General features: G+C 39.8%; 2 protein-coding genes across 5 annotated transcripts in view; one reads left to right on the top strand and one right to left on the bottom strand.

The window, feature by feature from the left end:
* The window catches only part of cenpp (centromere protein P), a 132,957-nt gene that overhangs the window by 49,676 nt on the left and 61,766 nt on the right, over positions 1–21,515 (bottom strand). The gene's annotated exons all lie outside the window — the stretch shown is intronic.
* On the top strand, positions 6,237–19,182 carry aspn (asporin (LRR class 1)). Its single transcript, XM_074674962.1, has 8 exons — positions 6,237–6,349; positions 10,198–10,471; positions 11,082–11,194; positions 13,916–14,129; positions 14,234–14,344; positions 16,389–16,482; positions 16,713–16,851; positions 18,202–19,182. Exons 2-8 carry the CDS (start codon positions 10,246–10,248, stop codon positions 18,397–18,399), a joined length of 1,095 nt encoding a protein of 364 aa, XP_074531063.1. The 5' UTR covers positions 6,237–6,349; positions 10,198–10,245; the 3' UTR covers positions 18,400–19,182.

Below are 21,515 nucleotides of genomic sequence, written 5' to 3'. Positions count from 1 at the left end.
TTACTTCCAACAGAAAAACTCTCAGGTTCACATCAGGGTCCAATCAGATCCTTGAGCTGTTTGGGATAATGGTATCCTTTAATCTGAAACTTGGCTCCTGTGGGAGTATTGTTTTAGAAAAGCTACGAAGCTGTGATTACGAGGCACTGGAAACTAAGCACGAGGTTTAACACAGGAACTGTAAATGTGGACTTGCTTACATATCAGATAATTGAAGCTTTCCCCAGACTTGGTCCTACAAGACTTTTTAAAGAGCAAGGTAGAGGGATCACGCTCATGTTTCCCCCACTCAGTTCACAACCCACAGACAGCAAAGAGGCTTGTCAGTCATACGGTTTGGGACTGGAAAGACGCCTGAATTCTTAGATAATCCACTGAAGTTATGCCTTTAACTTTTAATATGTCTACTGTCATGACCTCTGCTGAGTCAATAAAAGAAATTATTGTCTGGGATAAGTTTCTGTCTCAGGATGGCTGAGCTCAGTCTGAGAGATGGGGTGAGGAGCTGAGACATGCAAAGGAGGCCTGAAGCAGGGCTGCTGTTCCCTTGTACCAAAAGAGTTTGTAGAAGAGGTGAAGGCACCTGATCACAAGGTCTCTGAGAGTCCTCTTTTGATGTGTTTTGAGTATGTCCAGCTGCCTAACAGGTCCAGAAAGATGACTATCTTATTCAGCAAAGTAATGCCCTGAGATAGAAAAAGAGGAAGCTGAAAACCTGCTCAGGAGGCATCTGTATCAACTATGTTGGCCTATAGATAGATAGATAGATAGATAGATAGATAGATAGATAGATGGATAAATAGAAGATAGATAGATAGATAGATAGATAGATAGATAGATAGATAGATAGATAGATAGATAGATAGATAGATAGATAGATAGATAGAATTTATTTGTCATTGCAACAAGTACAACAAAATTGCACTTACATCCCTTCCAAGACAAATAAGAACAAACTTAGATAAGGGAAGACCAGAATGGGATAAACCTAGGAGCTAGCTGCCTAGCGCTCCTTTGACTAGATAAGAAATAACAAAATTGTTGCAAAATTAGTTCATAAGTTTAGGGTCCTTCTTGACATGAATAAAATAAGATATCGTTTTAAAGATGCTGTGAGGAGGCTCTGTTTTAATTGGACAGCCTCGCCACCTTCTGGCCCGGAGTCTCCGCACACTGTCGTATACGACTGTGAGTGAGGCATGTGTTTGTTTTGGAATTATATGGAGATCGGAAAAAAAATTTCTTTGTTCAAGACAACTTTTTACTGGATTCAACCCGCCGAGGTAAGGTAGGCGCAGCCATTGGCAGCAATTGCAGCCAGAGTCTGCGCAGTGGAGACGATGAGGGATTCTAGGAGAATCTCAGTGGAGCTGGGTGACAAAAATAATGATACTTTTTTTTCTTTCGAGAGTCTAATCACTTCTTGACTCTACCTCCCAACATATTTTGGGAGGTAGAGGTAAAAAATACACGAAAACGGCAGCTGTTAACCATTATTAAACGATACGTAAAGCCTTGTTTTTAACCTTGTATCACTAATGAAAACAAAACTTTTCAGAAAAAAAAGAAGACCTGAATACAAAACAGCCAAATGATATCTTCAAATCACCACAACAATCAGACGTGAGAAACATTTCTACAAGGAGTAATAATTTTTTAAAGTTTGACCAAAGCCCATCTGGAATGACTGGAGAGATGGATTTTTTAACCTATACTGCAGCCAGCCACCAGGGGGAGCAGTTTTTGTGGAGACCTCACTTCGAGCCGAGCAAGCAGATGTCCATTTTTTTTACAGTCTGGTACTTATCAGTACATTTACGTAGCACTACGGTTTGAAACGTGACATCAAGCAAATGTTGTAGTAGCCGGCTATATGTAGTGCTATCTGCAGCCCTGTGATCCGACGTACCAGTAGGCTAACAGGCTAACAGGCTAACTCTCCTGTTTGGCTATCTTCTGCTCTTCTGTCCTTTTTCTGTCTGACAGTTAGGCTCCAGTGTCCCAACCTTGCAGAGCAGTTGGACCTTCCATTGACCAACAAAGTCATCCGGCTTAATTCTTAACGGCCCAATCAGGGAAGAGAGGCGGGAGCTGCAGAAGTGACGAGCAGAAGTGATGTCAGCAGACTTTCGTACTTGTCAGCGTTCCTTTGATTCTTAAGTTAACTTTACAAAAAACGGCAGCAGTCGTCTAACACCATTATCACAGCTGGTTCTCGTGTTCCTGTAGTTGTTCGTCTATTGTTTCTTAGCAGCGACGCACTTAAGCTACGTCACGCCGTGGCTTGATGTGGATTGGTCTATGGTGAGTATGTCAATCAGAATGGTCGTCCAATCACCAGCTGCTGATTTTTCTGAAGGTCCAGCCTCTAAAACAAATCTGCTACAAAATATTTCCGTGGTGGTTACACGAAACTGTCCATCTGGGGTGTCAGGTTACCAGTGTCCGCCATCTCTAAAAATTAGTCATAGAAATCGTTTTTATTCCTCCAATTATCAATCTTAAGTGGGTCTTTTGGGTATTTTGTGTTGCGTTTTTTTACACGCTGCTGAAAGTATAGCCAATAAGAGACACAGACATCTAATACTTCCTGATAATGTGACTAAACATACACACTAGCTTTGCTGCAGTATGGAATAGTCAGTAGAAGACAGTGACAGATCTTAACATCATTATTTCTGTCACTTTATGAAGTAAATCAAAGTCTATGAATGTAATTATATTTGATATCTGGATTTTTCAAGACAAACTTGTTTATTAAAGTTTTATGGAAGATCTGGAAATGCCCTGAAATGATCATAATCACGTCTTAAGTGCTTCCTTCTCAAAAGCTTGTTGAACATGGAAAAGGCTCCGCAGGCTCCTCGCTGCTGAGATGATCACTTAACAAGATCATTAATGGTTTGGAAAATATGAAATCCCCATAGAATAAATGCAATGAAACCAGAACATAGACATCAGGCATCAGTTTGGTTGATGTCTCTGCCAAACCAGGGCATATTTGGACGGTCGATCTCTGCCATAAGTTGTCCCTCAGAGAGCTGTTCCAGCTCAGCTCAGCAGAAAATACCAGCGCTGAATGGAAAAAGACGTGGTGTAACACGTGAATTCACCAGGGAGCAGACTTCGCTTAGCTTTTCCATTCTTGGGAGGTATTTCTCATTTCTGCCTTAGGTGTAAAGCTATGGACTTTCCTGTTGTGCCTCATCAAGATGTGCCTCGTCAGGATACACATCATGTAAAAGGCGAGAGGGAAGAAAACTGGGAGGGGGGTGGGTAGACGCTGCAAAGCACTGATGTAGCCTCTCTTCTTACTACTTTTTTGTTTCTTTTTGTTTTGTTTTTGTTTTAACAATTAGAGGAAATCTCTCACAAAATAGACAACCTCCAGTTTTCAGTGACTCTGGTTTAACCCTGCAACTTTACAACACTCCCTTTGGAGTGAGATGATGATATTCATCTCATGTTGAAATGAAACAGGGAAGTTTTTGGTTTCCTTTTTTCCTCTGTTGCATGGGTTTTATTTTTCCTTTCAGAAATTGGTTCCTATTATGTAAAAGTACTTCATTCTGTATTCAAACCTGATAAGATTACAGATCAACAGTGTGAGTATTACTTTATTTGGTGACTGCAGAAGTAAATCAACATTGATGGAGTAAAAAATCAAAGGAGAAAGAGAAAAACATTTATTCTCTTATTATTTTGGTATTCTTTATTACATTTGGATTCCTCAAACAATTATTTAGGAACCCACATCAAATTCATATTCCTAAGTGACAATAAGCAAGATGTAATCAACACTTAAAACATCAATCATGCAGTTGCAATGACAAAATAGTGAAAATGAAAGGAAGATTAGATCACAAAGTTTTTTTTCAATATTATTATTATTGTTTTTTTGTTTTTTTTTGCAAATTAAGCTCTATTTTGTAATATTTTGTGTTTATTCACAATAATTTAAGGAGACAGTGCAGTTCTTGCAAATACTTGGCAAATAATGGCTATTCTGATAATTTAGCTAATCAACATAAGACCTCAGCAAGTGTGAAACTCCATTTAGAAATAACAGGATTTATGCTGTCAAAACCTTTTTAAGGCTTTTTTAAAAACCTTTCAAAAAGTCTCAAGACCTTATTGCGAGTTTGAGCTGTTCTCAGCAACCGATCTTTGACAGTTGTAGTTTGCATTTTAACATAAATTAGGTAAGCTGAGAAGAAAAACAGCTTGAGAGTTAAATGAAACTAAAGGCAGGTTAACCGACATTCCCATTACCACAACAAGTAACAGCTGTTATTTAAGGCCAACTTGAAGGAAAAAAACAAGAATTTATTTCATCATTGTCAAAATTTAGGACATGTGCTTAAGATTGTGTTATTTGCTTTCCATCAGCGCGAGCTACATACGGATGGTTACTAAACTCCTGTACGAACTGAGTTTGTTGTCACATTAGCCTACGAGTATGTTGGGCTGCTAACACTACGTATAAAATTACAACTTTGCTTGTTGTCACGTTTTCGAACAACACCGCTACTGAACTGTATTGATAAATACCTAATCTCATCGCGTTGTATCCAGTAAAAAGTTGATTTGATCAAAGAAAATTTGTTCCAAAACAAACACACGCTGGTCTGTGATGAGTGTGACGTGCAGAATGATCGTCCAATCACCAGGTGTGGTTATTTTTGAAGGTTCAGACCCTGAAAACATTTTCCAACCAGATGAACTATTTCTGAGGCAGATATGTGGAACTGCCCGTCTGGCGTGTCAGGTTAGTTTTTGAAAATTTAATACCTTATGACATTACGATTAAAACTTTTTAATACTTTTTAAAGTGATACTCCGGGATGGAACAAGTTGGGTCCTATCACAAGGTTTAGGGCAGAAATTACCCCTACAGCAGTGATTTTGTGCAGCAGAAGCCCAGAGTGCTCGCACCAAACACCCCCTCCCTGCTCCTCTGCTGGTTTCCTCTGCACTCAGACGGGGCCATATTTTACTTGACCAAAAACACAAATAAATGGACTCCCACTGAAAAAATCTGATATCGGTCTGCATTCATGCTTTATTTAGAGAATTTTCAGTGTGTTACTTTCGCACAAAAACACCGCTAAATAAGGCTCTAGTTCTCATTGTGTTCTAAAACGGCGCTACCTCCACTGCAGAGCCACAGCTGGCTACGAGGCGCTCGCCGCTTAGTGTATCAGTCCGCGTGCCAGATATAAACAAACGCAGGTAGTCTGCCAGGACGAAGAGACACAATGAGATCAGATTTTTTCGACGGGAGTCCGTTTATTTGTGTTTTTGGTCAAGTAAAATATGGCTCCGTCTGAGTGCAGAGGAAACCTGCAGAGGAGCAGGGAGGGGGTGTTTGGTGCGAGCGCTCTGGGCTTCTGCTGCACAAAAACACTGCTGTAGGGGTAATTTCTGCCCTAAACCTTGTGATAGGACCCAACTTGTTCCATCCCGGAGTATCACTTTAAGGGCCTTAATTTTCCCACAGCTGATTTATCAACTTTTAATACTTTTTAAGACCCCGGGAACACCCTGAGTAACCTACCACTTGTGACTTCGGACAATAAAATTGAGCATTATTTCAAATAAATAAGAAAAAACTTTGTCTAATTATTACCCAAGTGTGATGACCTCTAAAGTTGATTGTTACCAAATACTGGAAATGAAACAGCTCCTAACTGATGGAAAGACCTTCAGCATCTCTAATATCTTTTGTTTCACCAATTGCTTCAGTTTCTGTACATGTAATGTTTCAGTTTATGCAACAACTCCACAGTTGGCTTAGCTCCATCACTAACGGTGATGTTTTTACAGAAGATCCTGAACAGCCAAACAGCTGCACAGTACCATCATCATCCACGTGCAGCCAATGCCTACAGAGCTGAGTGTTAGGAGCCTTCACGCTGAAGTAAAATATTTAACATGGCACCCACTTGGTGAAGAAAGGGGAGGCGACAGACCCACCAGTTTGTTCTATTAAAAGACTTGAGCATCCAGGAGTCTGAAGCTAACGATCCTGGCGTTACCTCAAAGCTCCTGATGAAAAGCAGATGACTAAAGTCCACTGAGCGCTACAGATGGTGTGATGAGAGGGAGAGTCAAGAGCTCTTAACTGAAACTGAACCTCTCACCCTCGCAGCCGAGGTTTTCCGTCAGTGGGGGGGTTCAGGGGGCTGTTTTTTTTTTTTCCTAGAGAGAAAGAGGCTGATGCTGTTCTCCTTTCACTGGGAATGTATTGACTGAGGATCCAACTCTCAGCCTTCCAGCTGGACCCTGCTGTCGCACATCTCACTGCGTGGGGTTTAAACAAGGACACAAAACACACCTGACGGCTGAGGTAGGACACACCCTGGGTTTATTTACAAAACAGCGACCTCTTCTCTAGCTAGACAAGGTTACATGTTCTGTTCTGGAGAGTGAAACATCTCTAAGAGTTTACTAGACTTCTGCTGGATGCATTATAGGTGGAGGAGTTGTTTAAGGACAGACATTCACCAGCTGAGTTAGAGCGATGACTTTTCAGGAAGATTCTTTTATAATCAATCGTTTTTAGAGAGTAAGATTTTTGTGTCAGTTTTCTGAGCATTTAAAAATCATTTTTCTGTCGTGGTTTATGTTTTTGAGCTAAATTAATGAAAGAAATCAAAGGGGATATGATTGGTATTTCAGCTTTATATTGTGGTCTTTTGTGGTCGTTACTTTTCTGGAGTCTCAGCTGTTCTCATCTCAGAAAAATGCAAAGTAATTTTCCATCGGCATCGCAGAGTCGTAAATACAAACATATGAGGGAAAGTGTTTGAACCACCTCAAATTTCCATAATTACTTCAAGTAGAGTGTATACAGACTTTAAATCCCTGACTGCCAAATCCATTAAATACTTCTTAACTCAGAATTTGTCAGAAAATGTTGACACGAAAAAATAAAAATCAATTATGAAGCTCACACTGTGCTCCGATGTTTTGGTCTGCTAAGGACTTAATCCCCTGTGCTTTTAACATCTTAACGACTTATCCCACGGATCATGTCAGATATTTTTTAATGAGCAGCATAAACATTAATTGCTGTCATGAGTAGTGTTGACATACTGTGTGTGAGTCATCGTGGTTAGATGGAGATGAGAGCAGATGACATCCCTCTTGAGTGTATGTTGAATGAAATCTTCCAGTACGTCATGCTGTAACTTACTTGATCAACTCTGAACGCTTGTTTGATTAAATAACAGAAATATATTTATCTGCATCCTACTCAAAGTTGTAAAGCAATGCCTGCAAAGTTCCCAGATGCTCTTCAAGAAAACAGCCTCCTTTCCAGCCAAACGCGCCCATGTGGAACAAAGACAGCCTGGGTGCAGAAGGGGTCTTTGCTGAGCAGTATTTGCTGTCGCAGCAGGATGCTAGACCACCATCACATAGTTGTGGGTGGATTGAATCCATCAAGATTACCATAAGCACGCAACCAGACAATCTCACCCCCTTTCTACTGGCTGTGTGAGTGTGTAATGGAGGAAGATATATAAATCACTGAGTGAATCACCACAGATGCTGAATAGGTGAGAGAAGGAGAAACATTTATGTTGGCGACAGGAACTCATTTCCAGTCGAGGTTTTCTTAGCTTCATGGAAAAACTGGGAGAAAAAAGAGGAGCACTTACTGAAACCGATCACCCCAGGAACTCAGCGTGCCATTTCCCCTTGCTCTGTTTTAGCTAAACATTCCTAGATCTGGCTGTTTGGAGACTTTCGCATAATTTATTTTCCTGTTGCTATAGCACTACACTGCTTCAGGACATTAATTTTGTGCTGAAAATCAGCTACTATGATGTCACGATTTCCCAGTGTGGGAGTCCATCCATCCACCCATCCATCCATGGATGCGTGCATGTGCCATCCAGACATGCTTTCATCAATCATCCATCTTTCCTTCAAACCATCACGTTTCAGGAGGAGGGGGAAATTTTATGACATTTACAGTTGGAATACAACTCCTCATCTGAACACAGCAGAAATGAATTTGTTAGCATCAAATCCACCTCCAAGACTTTAATATTGGAATTAGGCTCAACTTCTGTATTTTTCTTTTAAATGTAACATATTTATTCTTCAATATATAACCTTGCAATGCTGCGTTCATGTCCAGCATGGAAAATCACCTACTCTTCCACTCCCTCACAGTCACAAGGATGCATTTAGGTACCTAAACATGGTACCTAAATGTAAGTACCTTTTGGTTTTTAGTGACTCGGTACTCTGAACTTTTGACAGAATTCGGCCAGTACCTATAAAAGTACCTATTTCCGTACCCATCCCTATCTGTATTACAAAAACATTAAACATTTTAGCATTTGTTGGATTAAGGTATTAAATTAAAAGGTTGAATGTAGTGGAAGCAAAGAAAGGTGTTCAGAACCAAACTTTTCAAGGCATCTTTTAAGTGTTGTAATTATTGTGATTTTAAAAGCCAGCCTTGTTAATTGTTTAAACTCATTTGCACGAATGTGTTTTATTCCTTTTAGGAGCTAACTACCTTGGCTGTCACTTATTTATTTGGTTTCATAGAAGTGGAAACTTCCAGTCCTAGAATATGAGACAATGCTGAAGTGCTGCTGTTTCTCGAGTGTCTGCTTGAGGCTGGCTCTGGAAGTACTCGAAGTTTCACACACTCGAAGCCAAAAAAGCCGTTTTTACACCAGATATTAACATATTTACAGCATGATTCAAGAAACGTTAATTTTTTTGTAGGACACCACTTTTTTGCAGACCAATACCAGTAAGAGTACTCCCTCTTGAGTACTCACCGATACTAAGTACCAGTGACACATCATTTTGATCAAAAACAGCACAATCACTCTAACGTTAAGTCCAAAATAAAACACAAATAAATCTCTTTGAGTTAATGATTTGTATTTTTTTAATATTAAAAAAATATTATTAAAAGTAGGGGTGTAATGGTACATGTATCTGTACCGAACCGCTCCATAAGGCCGTTCGGTTCAGTACAGTGCTGTATTCAAACGAGTACAGTAAGTTTACGTTAGCCGCTGCACATGGCTCTTTAATATTCACATGAGTATTCGTCTATGATTGGCTGAGCAGGGAAGGCGTTTTAATATTCATGAGGAAAGTGGTCTGTGACTCGTGCTTTGCGATTATGTGCATATCATGTGGACGTGACGTCTCACAGTGAGCCAATCAGAAGATGAATATCAAAGAGCTTCCGTAGCCACAGGAGCTTGTGTCTGAATTGTGCATCATGGCTGCTGCTAACGACCAACCGGAGCTTGAAGAGCCTCCCCCCTCGCTGTATAATGGAAAGTTTTTGGTTTAATAAACATGCTAAACAAGCAAATGGTTTTGCGTTGTTCCATACTGTACTGAAAATGTACCGAACCGTGACCCTAAAACCACGGTACGTACCGAACCGTGATTTCTGTGTACCATTACACCCCTAATTAAAAGTGTACAAAAAAACTAGCAACTGCCAGAGTTTAGTTATTTTTTTAAGTAAACTGAAGTGCAAAATAAAACAGTTTAACTGCTAACCCTCCCTTGTTCATTCACGTTGTCTGAACAGGACCTGTGGTGTTTAACTGTCGCAATAAGTGGCAACTAGTGGTGAGGAGGACTTGCTTCACGTAAGATTTTCTTGCCTTAACTATCTGCTGCTGGTATCTGCAGCCTTCACGAGTACTGATACCTTGAAAAAAGTCTGGTATCGGCCCGATACCGATACCTGGTATCAGTACTTGCCCATCCCTGATTCTTTTTGAACTCGGCAGTTCAGAGGATATTAAGATCATGAACTCGCCCAATCAGAGGCACAGCTCAGGTCCCGTGACTTACAGGTGCCCTATAGCTGTAAGCCCTAGCCATTTCCAATATGGCGGTGAGGGTGGATTTGCTTCATTTTCTATTTCAGAAACAGACGGATGATATTGGGCAGACTACGTCCCTTAATTATACAGTCTCTGGTTCCATAATTGACACTATAGCTTTCCCACTGAGCAAAGAGACGTTCAAAAGATGTCCTTGCACCGTCATTTTTGGATGTCTAATTTTAGTCTCCTTTCTCTGGCATTTGCTGAAGTCAATTTATGATGCCGCAAAACATGATCTGCACATCCATCAGACGTCTAACATTATGTGGATCCTATTCTATTAATTACTTCCTGTTTTTGTTTTCCACAGCTCTCCTCATTGCTGTTTTCACCACCAGCCCATCCTTCACATAAAACCATGAGGGTCTTCCTCCTGCTTTGCCTGCTGGTGTTAGGCAATGCCAAACCCTACCAGCCAATTAACGTCATGGACTTCATGAAAAACTATGACATCATGATGGCAGACTCAAGTGATGATGATGACGACGATGATGATGATGATGACGACGATGATGATTATGAAGATGAGAACTGTCCAGCTGGTTGTCACTGCACACCCAGAGTGGTGCAGTGCTCTGACCAGGGTTAGCACATACACGTGTTACTGTATTCAACAGGTCTACAGGGATGTACAACACAAGCAAGAATTTAGACAAAAGGAAAAACTTTAGATAGTGGGACAAAAGTAATATAAGTTATTTGGCTTAAATTAGAAAAGGACTCTGTGGATTGTATAGAGTTAGGTAATTTATTCCACCATTTGGGCACAACAGAGGAGAAGAGTCTGGCTAGAGATTCGGAGCCATGCTAGGCTGGTAGCTGTCTCAGACAGTTGGAAGATAGACAAAGCTACACTTGATGAAAACTCACTTTCATTGTACATTAGTTTGGGTCACTACAGACTTAGATAAATATACACAGCTGCTAACTAAAGCTGAGAGTTTGTTGCTTTTACTTGGCAGCCCTTTCTTCTACTACTTTCATGATTGCGTTGTTTTTCGTTGATAGCTTGAACGTTGATCTAATGCTGCCACCATGTGAAATGATATGCAAAATGTGGTGAGTCGCTTCAATTGTAGAGACATGGTTAGTTTAAGAACAACCAGATCAGCCCAGATTTGATGAGATAAGGACGTCTATTGTAATAAAAAATCTCTCTATCTGGTAATAACCTGGCGTTGTTTCTATCCTTAGGTCAGATCTCCGTTCCAGAGAAGATTCCTGAGGACACTGTGATGCTCGACCTGCAGAACAATGATATCACTGAGATCAAGGAAGATGACTTCAAAGGCCTCCACAACCTTTACGTAAGCTATATGTGCAAACCTCACACACATCAGTGAACATAAAACAGACATCTGGTGCATCTGTCGTTAAAAATGATGCAAAGATTGAAACAAAGCAGGAGGGTAAATGAATTCCATTCACATCATCAGGAGCGCCACTCTCTCCTCTCCTAATTAAAACTACCCGAAGGATAAACAGATGGCGTCCATATATCACTACAGTTCACTTCAGCTGCATTCGCTGGGGCTTGACTAGAAATTCCTATGAGTAACATCACAAAGCCTTACTCTGTCACATACAGTTTGACAGAAAGTGGCGAGTTGAAAGGGATCTTTGATGTTGTTGTCAACAAGACTCACACAGAGAGTATACAGCTTACGTAGTGAAGCAGAAACACAGCAGAGTGGTAGTGGCAGCTTTAGTCCTGTATCTGTCAGCAAAGGATGTTCTCTAACAGTACTGAGTGAAACACTTTCAAGCTTGTTCAAAATGGAAAATGAGATGTACTTTAGGTTGTTTTTACCTGATTCAGTGTAACAAAAGCAATTACAAAGCCTGTTTTGACATCTGGATTGTTTAAATAGCACATAGTGCTTTAAGACAAACATTGCTGAAATGGCCTCACGTTGCCTTGATATCTACCATTTTCTGTGATGCACGGGCCAATCAACCAAGGTATTTGTAAGCTCTTACAAACCAACCTAACCAACCCAAACTCTTCTCCAGTCAGTCCTGAAATATTTTTTCACTTTTACCAGTCTTTTATTGAGAGTTTCCTTTTTTTTTAATCTGTTGGTTTTACAAGCTCTGTGTTAAAGGGGCTGTGAGGAGCTTGATCTCCTCTAGATATGTGCCTGATTGTAATCCACACTTTAAAATGAGATTACCAGCACAAATATTGCTGGTTACATATTATAAATTGCTACTTCTTTGCTTTCCGATTGGGTCAGGACAGGACTGATTTAAGGCACATCTAGGTCTCTACGACAACACCACACCAGCTGACAAAGTTTAGTAGTGAGAAGCCTTGCACTTCATATATAAACGGCTGTTAAACTCCATACAAACTAGCGGTGTTTACTTCTTGTCACGTTAGCCTACAGATCTGTGGCGATTGCTCTAAGACTGCAAGGGAAGCTCAGCTCCCCCTAAAATGTCTGTCTGAGGTCGAATCCCTTTTTGATTGACAGTGAAATGAGCCAGTCAGAGATCTTGAAGTATAACCCTCCACTGGAGCATCTTCTCAGTTCTACATTTACTTGTTTTGGACTGATCAGGAGGCTTTATCGATCCCCAGCGAGTTTATTTTTCTTAAAAACGACGAGCGTTGTGTTTAAAGATTCTCTCTCTTTTCACCAATAAGCAGCTACAGCTACAGCTGTGGAGCTTCTCCCCCTGTCACTCACACTTACAGCCTGTCGTAGTCTCATGTAGCAGCTCCAGCTGCTAACAAGCTGACACAGAGGGTAGACTTTACGTTTAAATAAATAAACAAATTTATGATGTAGGCTGAAAAAAAATGAGCTTCCCCTCCTTGACTGACCAGCAACCGCCACTGCTACAGATATGTTGGAGCGCTGGGCTGCCGATAGCGCTACATATAACCAGCTACTACAACGTTTGCTTGATGTCACATTTTACATAACTGTACTTATTAATACCTTACCTCAGCGAGTTGTATCCACTAAAAAGTTAACTTGAACAAAGGAAATTTGTTCTGATCCAATCTCCATTTAATACCAAAACAAACACAAGCCTCGACAAAAGTAATTTACCACAGTGTGAGAGATTCCAGGCCACAAGGTGGCGAGGGAGTGCAATTAAAATACATCCTTCTCACAGCATCTTTAAAGACAGAAACATTCTGACAAGTATTGTTAAAATCTGTTCAAAAGTAACTGGTGGAAAACAGAAAGGCTTAAACTCACTTTGCAACCAGCAGACACTCAGAAAGGCTGAGAATATTTTAGCCTCTTTGGGTCATGAACTATTCGACGAATTCTGCTTGTTGCCTTCACAGCGCCAGTATGTTTTACCTGCTTGCGTCTTAAAGATCTTTTATCATGGCACTGCATATCTTTTATCTCTATCCTTTAACCGTGCCCAGTGTCATCATCTCCTTTAGTCTTATTTATGTTTTTAACTTTTAACTCCTTTTTACTTTCACATCTAGTTTTTATTGCTGCTTGCAAATCGTCTTGGTTTCTGTTTGTATTTGTCTTGTACGAGCTGCTCCACACAAAATGCCCCATATGGGATTGGTAAAGTTGTCTAAATCTGAATCTAAAGAAGACCTTAAATCCTGTGTTTCACTCCTACTACTCCAACATAAAGTCTTAATCTCATCCAAGAAATCTAAAGGACTCTCATTCGGAATCAAAATATACTTACATTATGATGATGTGTTAACTTTCATACAGATCATAGGAAGAGGAACAGCACACTAACTTTGTAGTTTTCAATCCAAGGACATCACTGCCTACGTATGAAACCCTTGGTTTTGGAGTAGGGGTTCGACAGCTGGTCTGTCTTTGATCTAGATTATGTTTTCACAGCAAAGAACAAACCACATCAACACTGGGTGATACAGCTTTTACTGTAGCAAGGCACACTGTGAAAACAATCAGCAAGCTCTACTTCGTTGGATGGTGCAGCTTTTATGACCTTGCACCTGTTGTTAGTAATGAGCCATGTTGTTTGTATCAATCAACTTTTATTTGGATTTCTCAATCCCATAACAGGGCCTGTTTCTGATCAACAACAAGATATCCAAGATTCACCCCAAGGCCTTCAAAAACATGGACAAACTCAGACTGCTGTACCTCTCCTACAACCTACTGACGCAAATCCCTGAAAACCTGCCTCCCAATGTGGTCGAGCTTCGTTTTCATGAAAACAAGATCACCAGAATCCAGAAGGATGCGTTTAAGGGCCTGAGGAAACTTCATGTGCTGGGTTCGATTTGCCATTGACCTCTATCCAGTTCATGTTTAATAGTAGTTATACAAAGTTATCTTTTTCAAATAATCTATTGTTGATTTTTTCTCTTTTCCAAACAGAGCTGGGTGCAAACCCTCTGGCCAACAGTGGGATTGAGCTTGGAGCGTTTAATGGTTTGTCGTCTCTGTATGTTGGTATAGCAGAGGCAAAACTAACCGCCGTACCAAAAGGTAAACCATCACCTCAAGTTATTCTGATTCAAAAAATTTGATGTTGCAAAGTAGAAACCCTAATTAAAGAGTCTGTTTAAAGCTATTGTTAAAAAACAACCCTATGATATTTAAGGTCCACTATCGTTTTTGTTCATTTCTTTCTTATTATTCCCTCCTCCAGTAAATTGCTTATTAGACCCCCTGAAAGTGCTCGAAAACTCACTAAAATTGGCACACACATTACAAGCGCCAACAATTTTAATTTGATACCAAACATGACCCCCCAACATCCCATAATATGCTCTTTAGCTCCACCTAGGCACTCTAAAACAACGCCAAAATGTTCATCTCATCAAGATGCACAAAAATGGTTGAGGTGTTTTCCGTGTGTCTCACAAAGGAAGCCGACAATTTGCCTTTCAAAATAAAATTTCAGTTTACAGCTTTGTGCAGGCTGACGCATTTGGGCATCTAGACAAAAAAGTAAAGGTAGTACAGCTTTAAAAATGTCATTGATGGAATCCTGACAGCATTTCCTACAAACATCTCATGTTTTTACACAGATTTGGGAAAATTTGCAGCCTCTGTGAGGAGTTGTTTCCAAAATTTTGGTGAATAAATTTTACCCCCACTCTGCTGCAGTTCCGTGATAATGTCACACTGATTAGGAGTTCCGTGCAGCTGGTCATGTGACTCAGCAGAGGAAATAATACATGGTATCAACTGTTATAGCACTAACTGTGCGTTCACACCAAAAGAGGCAAAAGAGGCAAAAGCAGCGAGCACGCCCAAGAAAGCGGACAGCGGACAAAGTGGCAATATATATTATAGCTGCTTTGGCCGCTCGTCACGTGACTGACATCAAAGTAAACTCTCGCTTGTCATTTAAAGAAGCCGCACAGCGGACTTCACAGCGGCAGCTGCTTGCAGTTGTTCAACTTCAGTTTAAAGTGTAGCATGAACATAATGTAAAATCACCATCTAATCAGTTACAGGCGGAGCAAGTGAAAACCAGGTCACCGGCGTCCAAACAGTCCGGTTCGAAGCCATCCACAGAAGGATCCAGAAGGTTCCAGTGGGACACTGTTTGATAATAAAAGTAACCTGCGCCCCCGGCGTAAACCTTAGATCGTTGCTGAAAAAAATTAGTCTGGAGCCCTGGTGTCATCTCTTTCAGATGAAGCAAGAAATGCTAGCATGCTAGGCTAGGCTACGTCTTTGCCACAGACTACACTTCACTTCGCTATTTTCTTTTATTACTGCATTTTTTTTTAACTCACTAGAACAACCTACCACCTCCACGACATGATCCCAATTTATGAGCTTTTTCTGTATCCAAGACGGAACTAGGAACCAAAGTTACATGTGTAGTTCTTTAGGGCCTGCTCAGTCGAAGGACATCTCTACTCTGATTGGCTGCCACTGTTTGCAGCTGAACTGTGTCATAGCTAATTACCATAAAGTTGACTGAGGCTCAACTTCTCATCTGGTGCCGCTCAAGACGCCGGGCTCTCATTGAAAATGGATTAACGTCTGGTGTGCTTGCCACTTTTGCCTCTTTTGGTGTGAACGCACAGTAAGAGGGCCAGAAAGGGATGAAAACCTGACATTGGAGGTGAAATCAGCAGAAGGGACCAACAGGAGCCCTGAGGACCCGTCTAACGCTTGCAGCTTTAATTCATGACTAGCATGAAATTGCGAAAAATTTGGAGGCATCATATTCAATCTCCGTAGCTTTTCTCCTCTCTGTCTTCATAATTGTAGTCTTTGCCGGACACAATCACAACCAATGGTCGGCCATGTTGAATGTTTTGGAATGTGACGTGTCATTAACGAGTGTTTTAATAGGTTGGATGTATACTTGTTGCAAGCGAAACTTAGGAAAAATCAACCTTGGTCTGAAAAAATAAAAGCCACAATTTTACTCGCCGAAAGAACATTGTTGATGTGAAAGCTTGCATTGAAAAACAGTAGGTTGGAAAAAAATAAATAACGTGTGAAATATTATGTCTGGAGTGCAAAGGGCTTGGTGCTAATATTTGGTTTGTTTTTTGTCTCCAAGACCTTCCAAAGTCCATCACACAGCTGAGCCTTGACTACAACAAGATCACCAAGGTGGAAGTAGAAGACTTCATCAGATACAAAAACCTTCAATGGTGATTACTTCAACATTTCCTCCAGAAGACTCCAAACATTTTGAAATTCACAGCAAGAGATGGTTAAGAAAGTGAATTTTCCAAACTGAGTTTATGTTTTATATTCGTTATGTATTTTGCCACAGAGGAGATTTAAACCACAGTCCACATCAACAAGTTTGTCTTATCTTCAGATTTGAATTAACTTGTGGCTTGACAAAATGATAAACTGCTGTTTTTTCGTCTTGTAGGCTTGGACTTGGTTTTAACCAAATAAAATTTGTAGAAAACGGCAGCTTAGCTAGCATCCCAACCATCCGTGAAATCCATCTGGACAACAACCGTTTGAGAAAGATCCCACCTGGCCTCAACTCCCTCCGCTACCTCCAGGTGAGCTACAGGATCCAACACTTAGGCCATGTTTACACAGAGACCCCCGCAAAGATTCTTCCTTTGCGTTTCCAAAAACCACCTGCGTTTACATGAGGACGGCGTGAAAACGATCCACGTTCATACGATCCACGTTCATACAACTCCAAGAGGACAGGTCACAATGATGTAGTGGCCATGCCAGGCCAGTAGTTGACGATGTGGATATATACTACTCAGAAATCAGCCATCATTGTTGTGGTTGTTCTTTCTTTTTCTGTCGTTTTATTGTGTGAGACAGTTGGCAATCCAATCTTGAGGCACATTACCGCCACCAACTCTGGAGAGAGTTTTCAAAAGTTTCTGTTTTTCGGACAAAATGCAATGCAGTCTCATCTAAACGCAAGGCCAAAACATATGAAATGTTATCAGATTTGACCGTTTTTGGCGTCGTCTAAACGCGGCCTTAAGCTGGTGACATCAGAGTAACTTCTATGAAAATTGAGGGTCAAGTCAGGTCAAAGCATCGACTGTATAAAACATGGACGTACAGCCATAGGGCGCCTGTCGGTCACGTTACCCTCAGCTGTGCCTATTATATGCCTAATATCTTCTGAACGGTCGAGTTAGAAAAAAATTCACCCCCCCGTACGGTGGGTGCTGATGGTAAAATTAGTGATTCAGACAGGAGACGTTTTTTGAACCAGGCTGTAAATTGGTTAATTTCTGCTTTAAAAAACAGCTTTTTTTGGCTTGGTGTGTTTGTGACTTCCAGTACTTCCTGGGCCAGCCTCAAGCAGACACTGGAGAAACAGCAGATTTTAGCACTTCAGCATTGTCTCATATTCTTAGACTGGAGGTCGCCGCTTGGGTCAAAGCTGATGAGCCCACTGTGAGATCAGGGCTCCTCAGAAACCACAAGCATTCAACAGAATCAGAAGTTACTTTGATTATTCTGTGGTTTCGTGTTATTCTACTTCAAACCTCAAGGGGCACCAGTGATTTCCCTTTGATTCAACTTCTTATGACTGCAAGTAGCTGTTTTATACTCCAAGACCAATCCAGATGTCTGGGCTTTCTCCCTTGTGTCTGTCTCAGCCCAGAAAAAGGAAACTCATTGTGACTAATTGTATCCATCAGTTAAGTCTTGTTGCCACTATACTTCACAACTCATTTGGTTTATTGCTGTTGATGGGTGTTGGAAGCTAAACTGATCCATCTGTCCACCCAGTGCTCCACATTACCCACACAGGACATCAAAACTTCAAAGTGAAGCTTTAAAGTTCAGATACTTTTCTTTTAAATCCATGGTGTGCAAATTATAACTGTGTTGCAATAACTTTAAACTTTATCATACATCTTTTCTTTTAGGTGATCTACCTCCATGGAAACAAAATCAGCAGCGTAGGAGTCAACGACTTCTGTCCTGTTATCGCCAGCGTCAAGAAAAACCTCTACACAGGCATCAGTCTGTTCGCCAACCCAGTTAAATACTGGGACATCCAGCCTGCGACCTTTCGCTGCGTGACTGGGAGGAGAGGGGTTCAGCTGGGAAACTTTAGAAAGTAGAAGTAGAGAGTTGAAATTAAGTTTTTCTAACAGCTTTGGAGATCCGCCAGTAGCTGTTGAGGTAGAGGAAGAAGCTGGAAACAATTCAGACTGATTAAACAAGATAAAACTGTCCTTAAAAAAATAAGCTGTTTCAGAAATGAATGAAAAGATTCCAGATTTTGATGCATATGGTTAAACGCTGGTATAATAAACAGAAAAGTTTTTAGCCATAAGAAAAAATAAATGCTTCAGGGGTGGAGGAAACGACATAAACAGCTGTACAAAAACCAACACTAGACCCCTGCCTACCTTTGTGAGGAACATGCTACTAAAGGAACCAGCAGTCAGTTTGCTATGTGAACATTCCCAGGAATGAAGCGCCCCCCTATGGCCTTTTTTGAGCAGTACCACCCTGACTCGCATAGCATTTAATGACACACAGAATATTTTAGGTTTAATCTTTTTCTAGGATTTTTGTTTAGGGGAGAATTGAAACTAAAAGAACACCATTCAGATAAATTAGCAGGGTTAAAATGTATTTATGCTGGCATTATTTAGTGCAATAAATCACTTTGAAGTTTGTCTTTAAGTAGCTGTATTACGTATTCTAACTGCATGTCTGTAATGTTGTTATTTAGAGGCTTAGAGCTTCATATAAGACTGGATTGTACATTGGCCTTGATTGAAACCCAAAGACTTTGCTCTATTTAAATGAACTGGGCGACATTTGTTATTGTTAAAACTGTAAGATAGGGTTGTAAATCTCAGTGTGGATTGTCGGAGAGTATCTTTCTAACATGTTTCCTCCAGAGATCTCTCCTCTGAATGGTGCTATATTTATTTAGTGTGTCTTAAATAAAAACTGGAACACCTCCCTGTGTGACTCGATGTCATGTCAAATTGAAATAAATGGAAATTCTTTTATTTTATTTTGCTTTTTGACTTACATGTAAAACTTTTTAAAAGTTTAATAGTTGACTTTAGGTATTGTGAAAAGTTGTTCCATTTCTGTCGCTAAGATAAAGCCGTTTCTGAAACATGAAAAAGGTAAGAGTCACCTTTTACAGGATGCAGAGTAATAATGTAATGTACTGACTTGTAGATACAAAAAAATATGAACATTACATTATGATTTTTATGCTGTTGAACTGACATTCTAGTTGAACAAATAAAAAAGTCCTCAAAGAGCAGGGGATCATGCACACACTGGCATAAACACCAGGTTTGTTTAGAGCCATTTTGCTCTTGAAGATATCAAATCCTGGCAGTATTATTTGACTATCAATACCTCAACAAAAAATGTACTTAATTTTTTTTTTTTGTTAATCTTTGTAAGAGACGAATGCTAACTTAGCTTCTTTTGCAGAAAACCTGCCTGAACACAGGCACATTAATTTGGCATTAAAATGTCTAATCTTGTTGCTCATAATCTTATTTTACTTGACAAAGGTCATTAGGAGGTGTCTTGCATAGTAGTGATAGCATTTCAAAATCAGTTTTGAAGTCTTCTCAGTGTCTTTAACATATCAAAGAAAGCCTGTCAAAGTATCTAAAAACATTAATTTGAATGGTTCCAGTTGGAGGGAATAACAACAAAAAGTTGAGAAGTGACAAAACAAAAGAGTATGATTGATTAAAAAGTATGGATTTGTAAGCCAAAGAGAAAGATGATTTAAGAAGAAAATACAATATATGTGAAGACTGTCATATATCAAACTATTTCTCCTTTCCCGTTAAAGATTATTATTGTTATTGGTGTTTGGTGGGAGTAGGGGTCTTAAACCTGCAGCTCTGGGGCCACAAGCGGCTCTTTAGCCTCCTTGTAATAGCTCCCTCTGGCCGTCACAAAAAAGTCATTAAGATAAATGAAAGTTATTTCTTAATGAAATAATTTCTTAATTTCTTACGATATGTGGAGAGAAATTAGCAAACAACAAAAAATGTAGCATTGAAAGACATACTGAAAAGTACAAAACTAGAGAGGAATTAAAAAGATCAATTTTGGAAATGCTACGGAACATTAAGATCAACAGATCTTACAACCCTTACATAGAGAAGATCACACATTTACTATTTTATTAACCCTATAATACCAAACATATATTGATACATGACTCTTTTAGTCCTCCACATAAGCAGTGTGGTATTTTTTATCCTGAAAAACCTGATGTGTACAATCAGATACATGCAGTGCACAGATAAACCAACACTGGGTGGTAAGTCACTCATGAGCCGCCGTTCCAGTGACACTCTAAGACTGCCATGACTCAGGAAGTGGACACAGGTGGTTTTTCAAGTAGAACTTTGCCAAGTTTAAAAAGGGTAAGGTAAGAAAAACATTACAATTTTTACTGCCACATCAATAGGAACAGTAATCGCGTTCATGCAAAGTGAAAAAATTAAAAAATTCATAATATATGTTTTTGTAAAATGTGTTGAAGATGGCGTATCAAATTTGATACAGCGGGTATATAAGGTCATGTAACTCTAAAACAGTCAATCGCCATTTACTTGTATTTCATGCATTATATCTAACATCAAGCATCAACAGGCTTTTTTATTTTTAAATTGCATAATTTGGTAAATTTAGAGTTAAAAACTAGGCATGAAACTTGCTGTACTGCTGTATGAAAGGATGGCCTGGATCATTTCCCAACATGGGAAACCTGACAGAGATGCAAGCAGTGCACAGGCCACAATTTCTGTCAATTACTTCAAGTTTGGGCTTTACAGGGTGAAGATTCTAAGCTGTGGCTGTATGTTTTTTATATATTACAGTGGGCTAGTTTTTATTTCATTAATTTTACACAAATATTAAAAGGACTTAAAAAGGCCTGTTAGAGCCCCAAACGTAACAACTACCCAAAATGTAATAAAAAAATAATGAAATGAAACCCTAATTGTAACAACTGGTTGATAATCTAACAAAGCGCTGATCTCATAGTGTAATAATCATTTTTTTAAATAAAACCCCAAATGTAATAACTGACCCAAAATGTAACAAGTTGTTCAATTTTGGAAAAAAAATCTTTTTGGGTTTTATAACATTTTCTTTTCATTATATTTAATGTCTTCACGTTTTGGGGCTCTAACAGGGCCTGCATATTTACTTCAATGTTGAATTCATTGCAAAC

This window comes from Halichoeres trimaculatus, unplaced genomic scaffold, assembly GCF_033239565.1.
Source record: "Halichoeres trimaculatus isolate MK-OKI-2021-1 unplaced genomic scaffold, fHalTri1.1 fHalTri1_scaffold_1, whole genome shotgun sequence".
Lineage (NCBI taxonomy): Eukaryota > Metazoa > Chordata > Actinopteri > Labriformes > Labridae > Halichoeres > Halichoeres trimaculatus.
Note: the sequence above shows the minus strand (reverse complement) of the source record. Positions and strands in the feature narration are given on the sequence as shown.

Bases quoted from the DNA above. Each gene is read 5' to 3' on its own strand.
- aspn (XM_074674962.1), top strand. From the start codon at position 10,246: ATGAGGGTCTTCCTCCTGCTTTGCCTGCTGGTGTTAGGCAATGCCAAA. The intron at 11,195-13,915 runs GTAAGCTATATG...ATCCCATAACAG, and splicing joins AAGGCCTCCACAACCTTTAC to GGCCTGTTTCTGATCAACAA. The intron at 14,130-14,233 runs GTTCGATTTGCC...TTTTCCAAACAG, and splicing joins GAGGAAACTTCATGTGCTGG to AGCTGGGTGCAAACCCTCTG.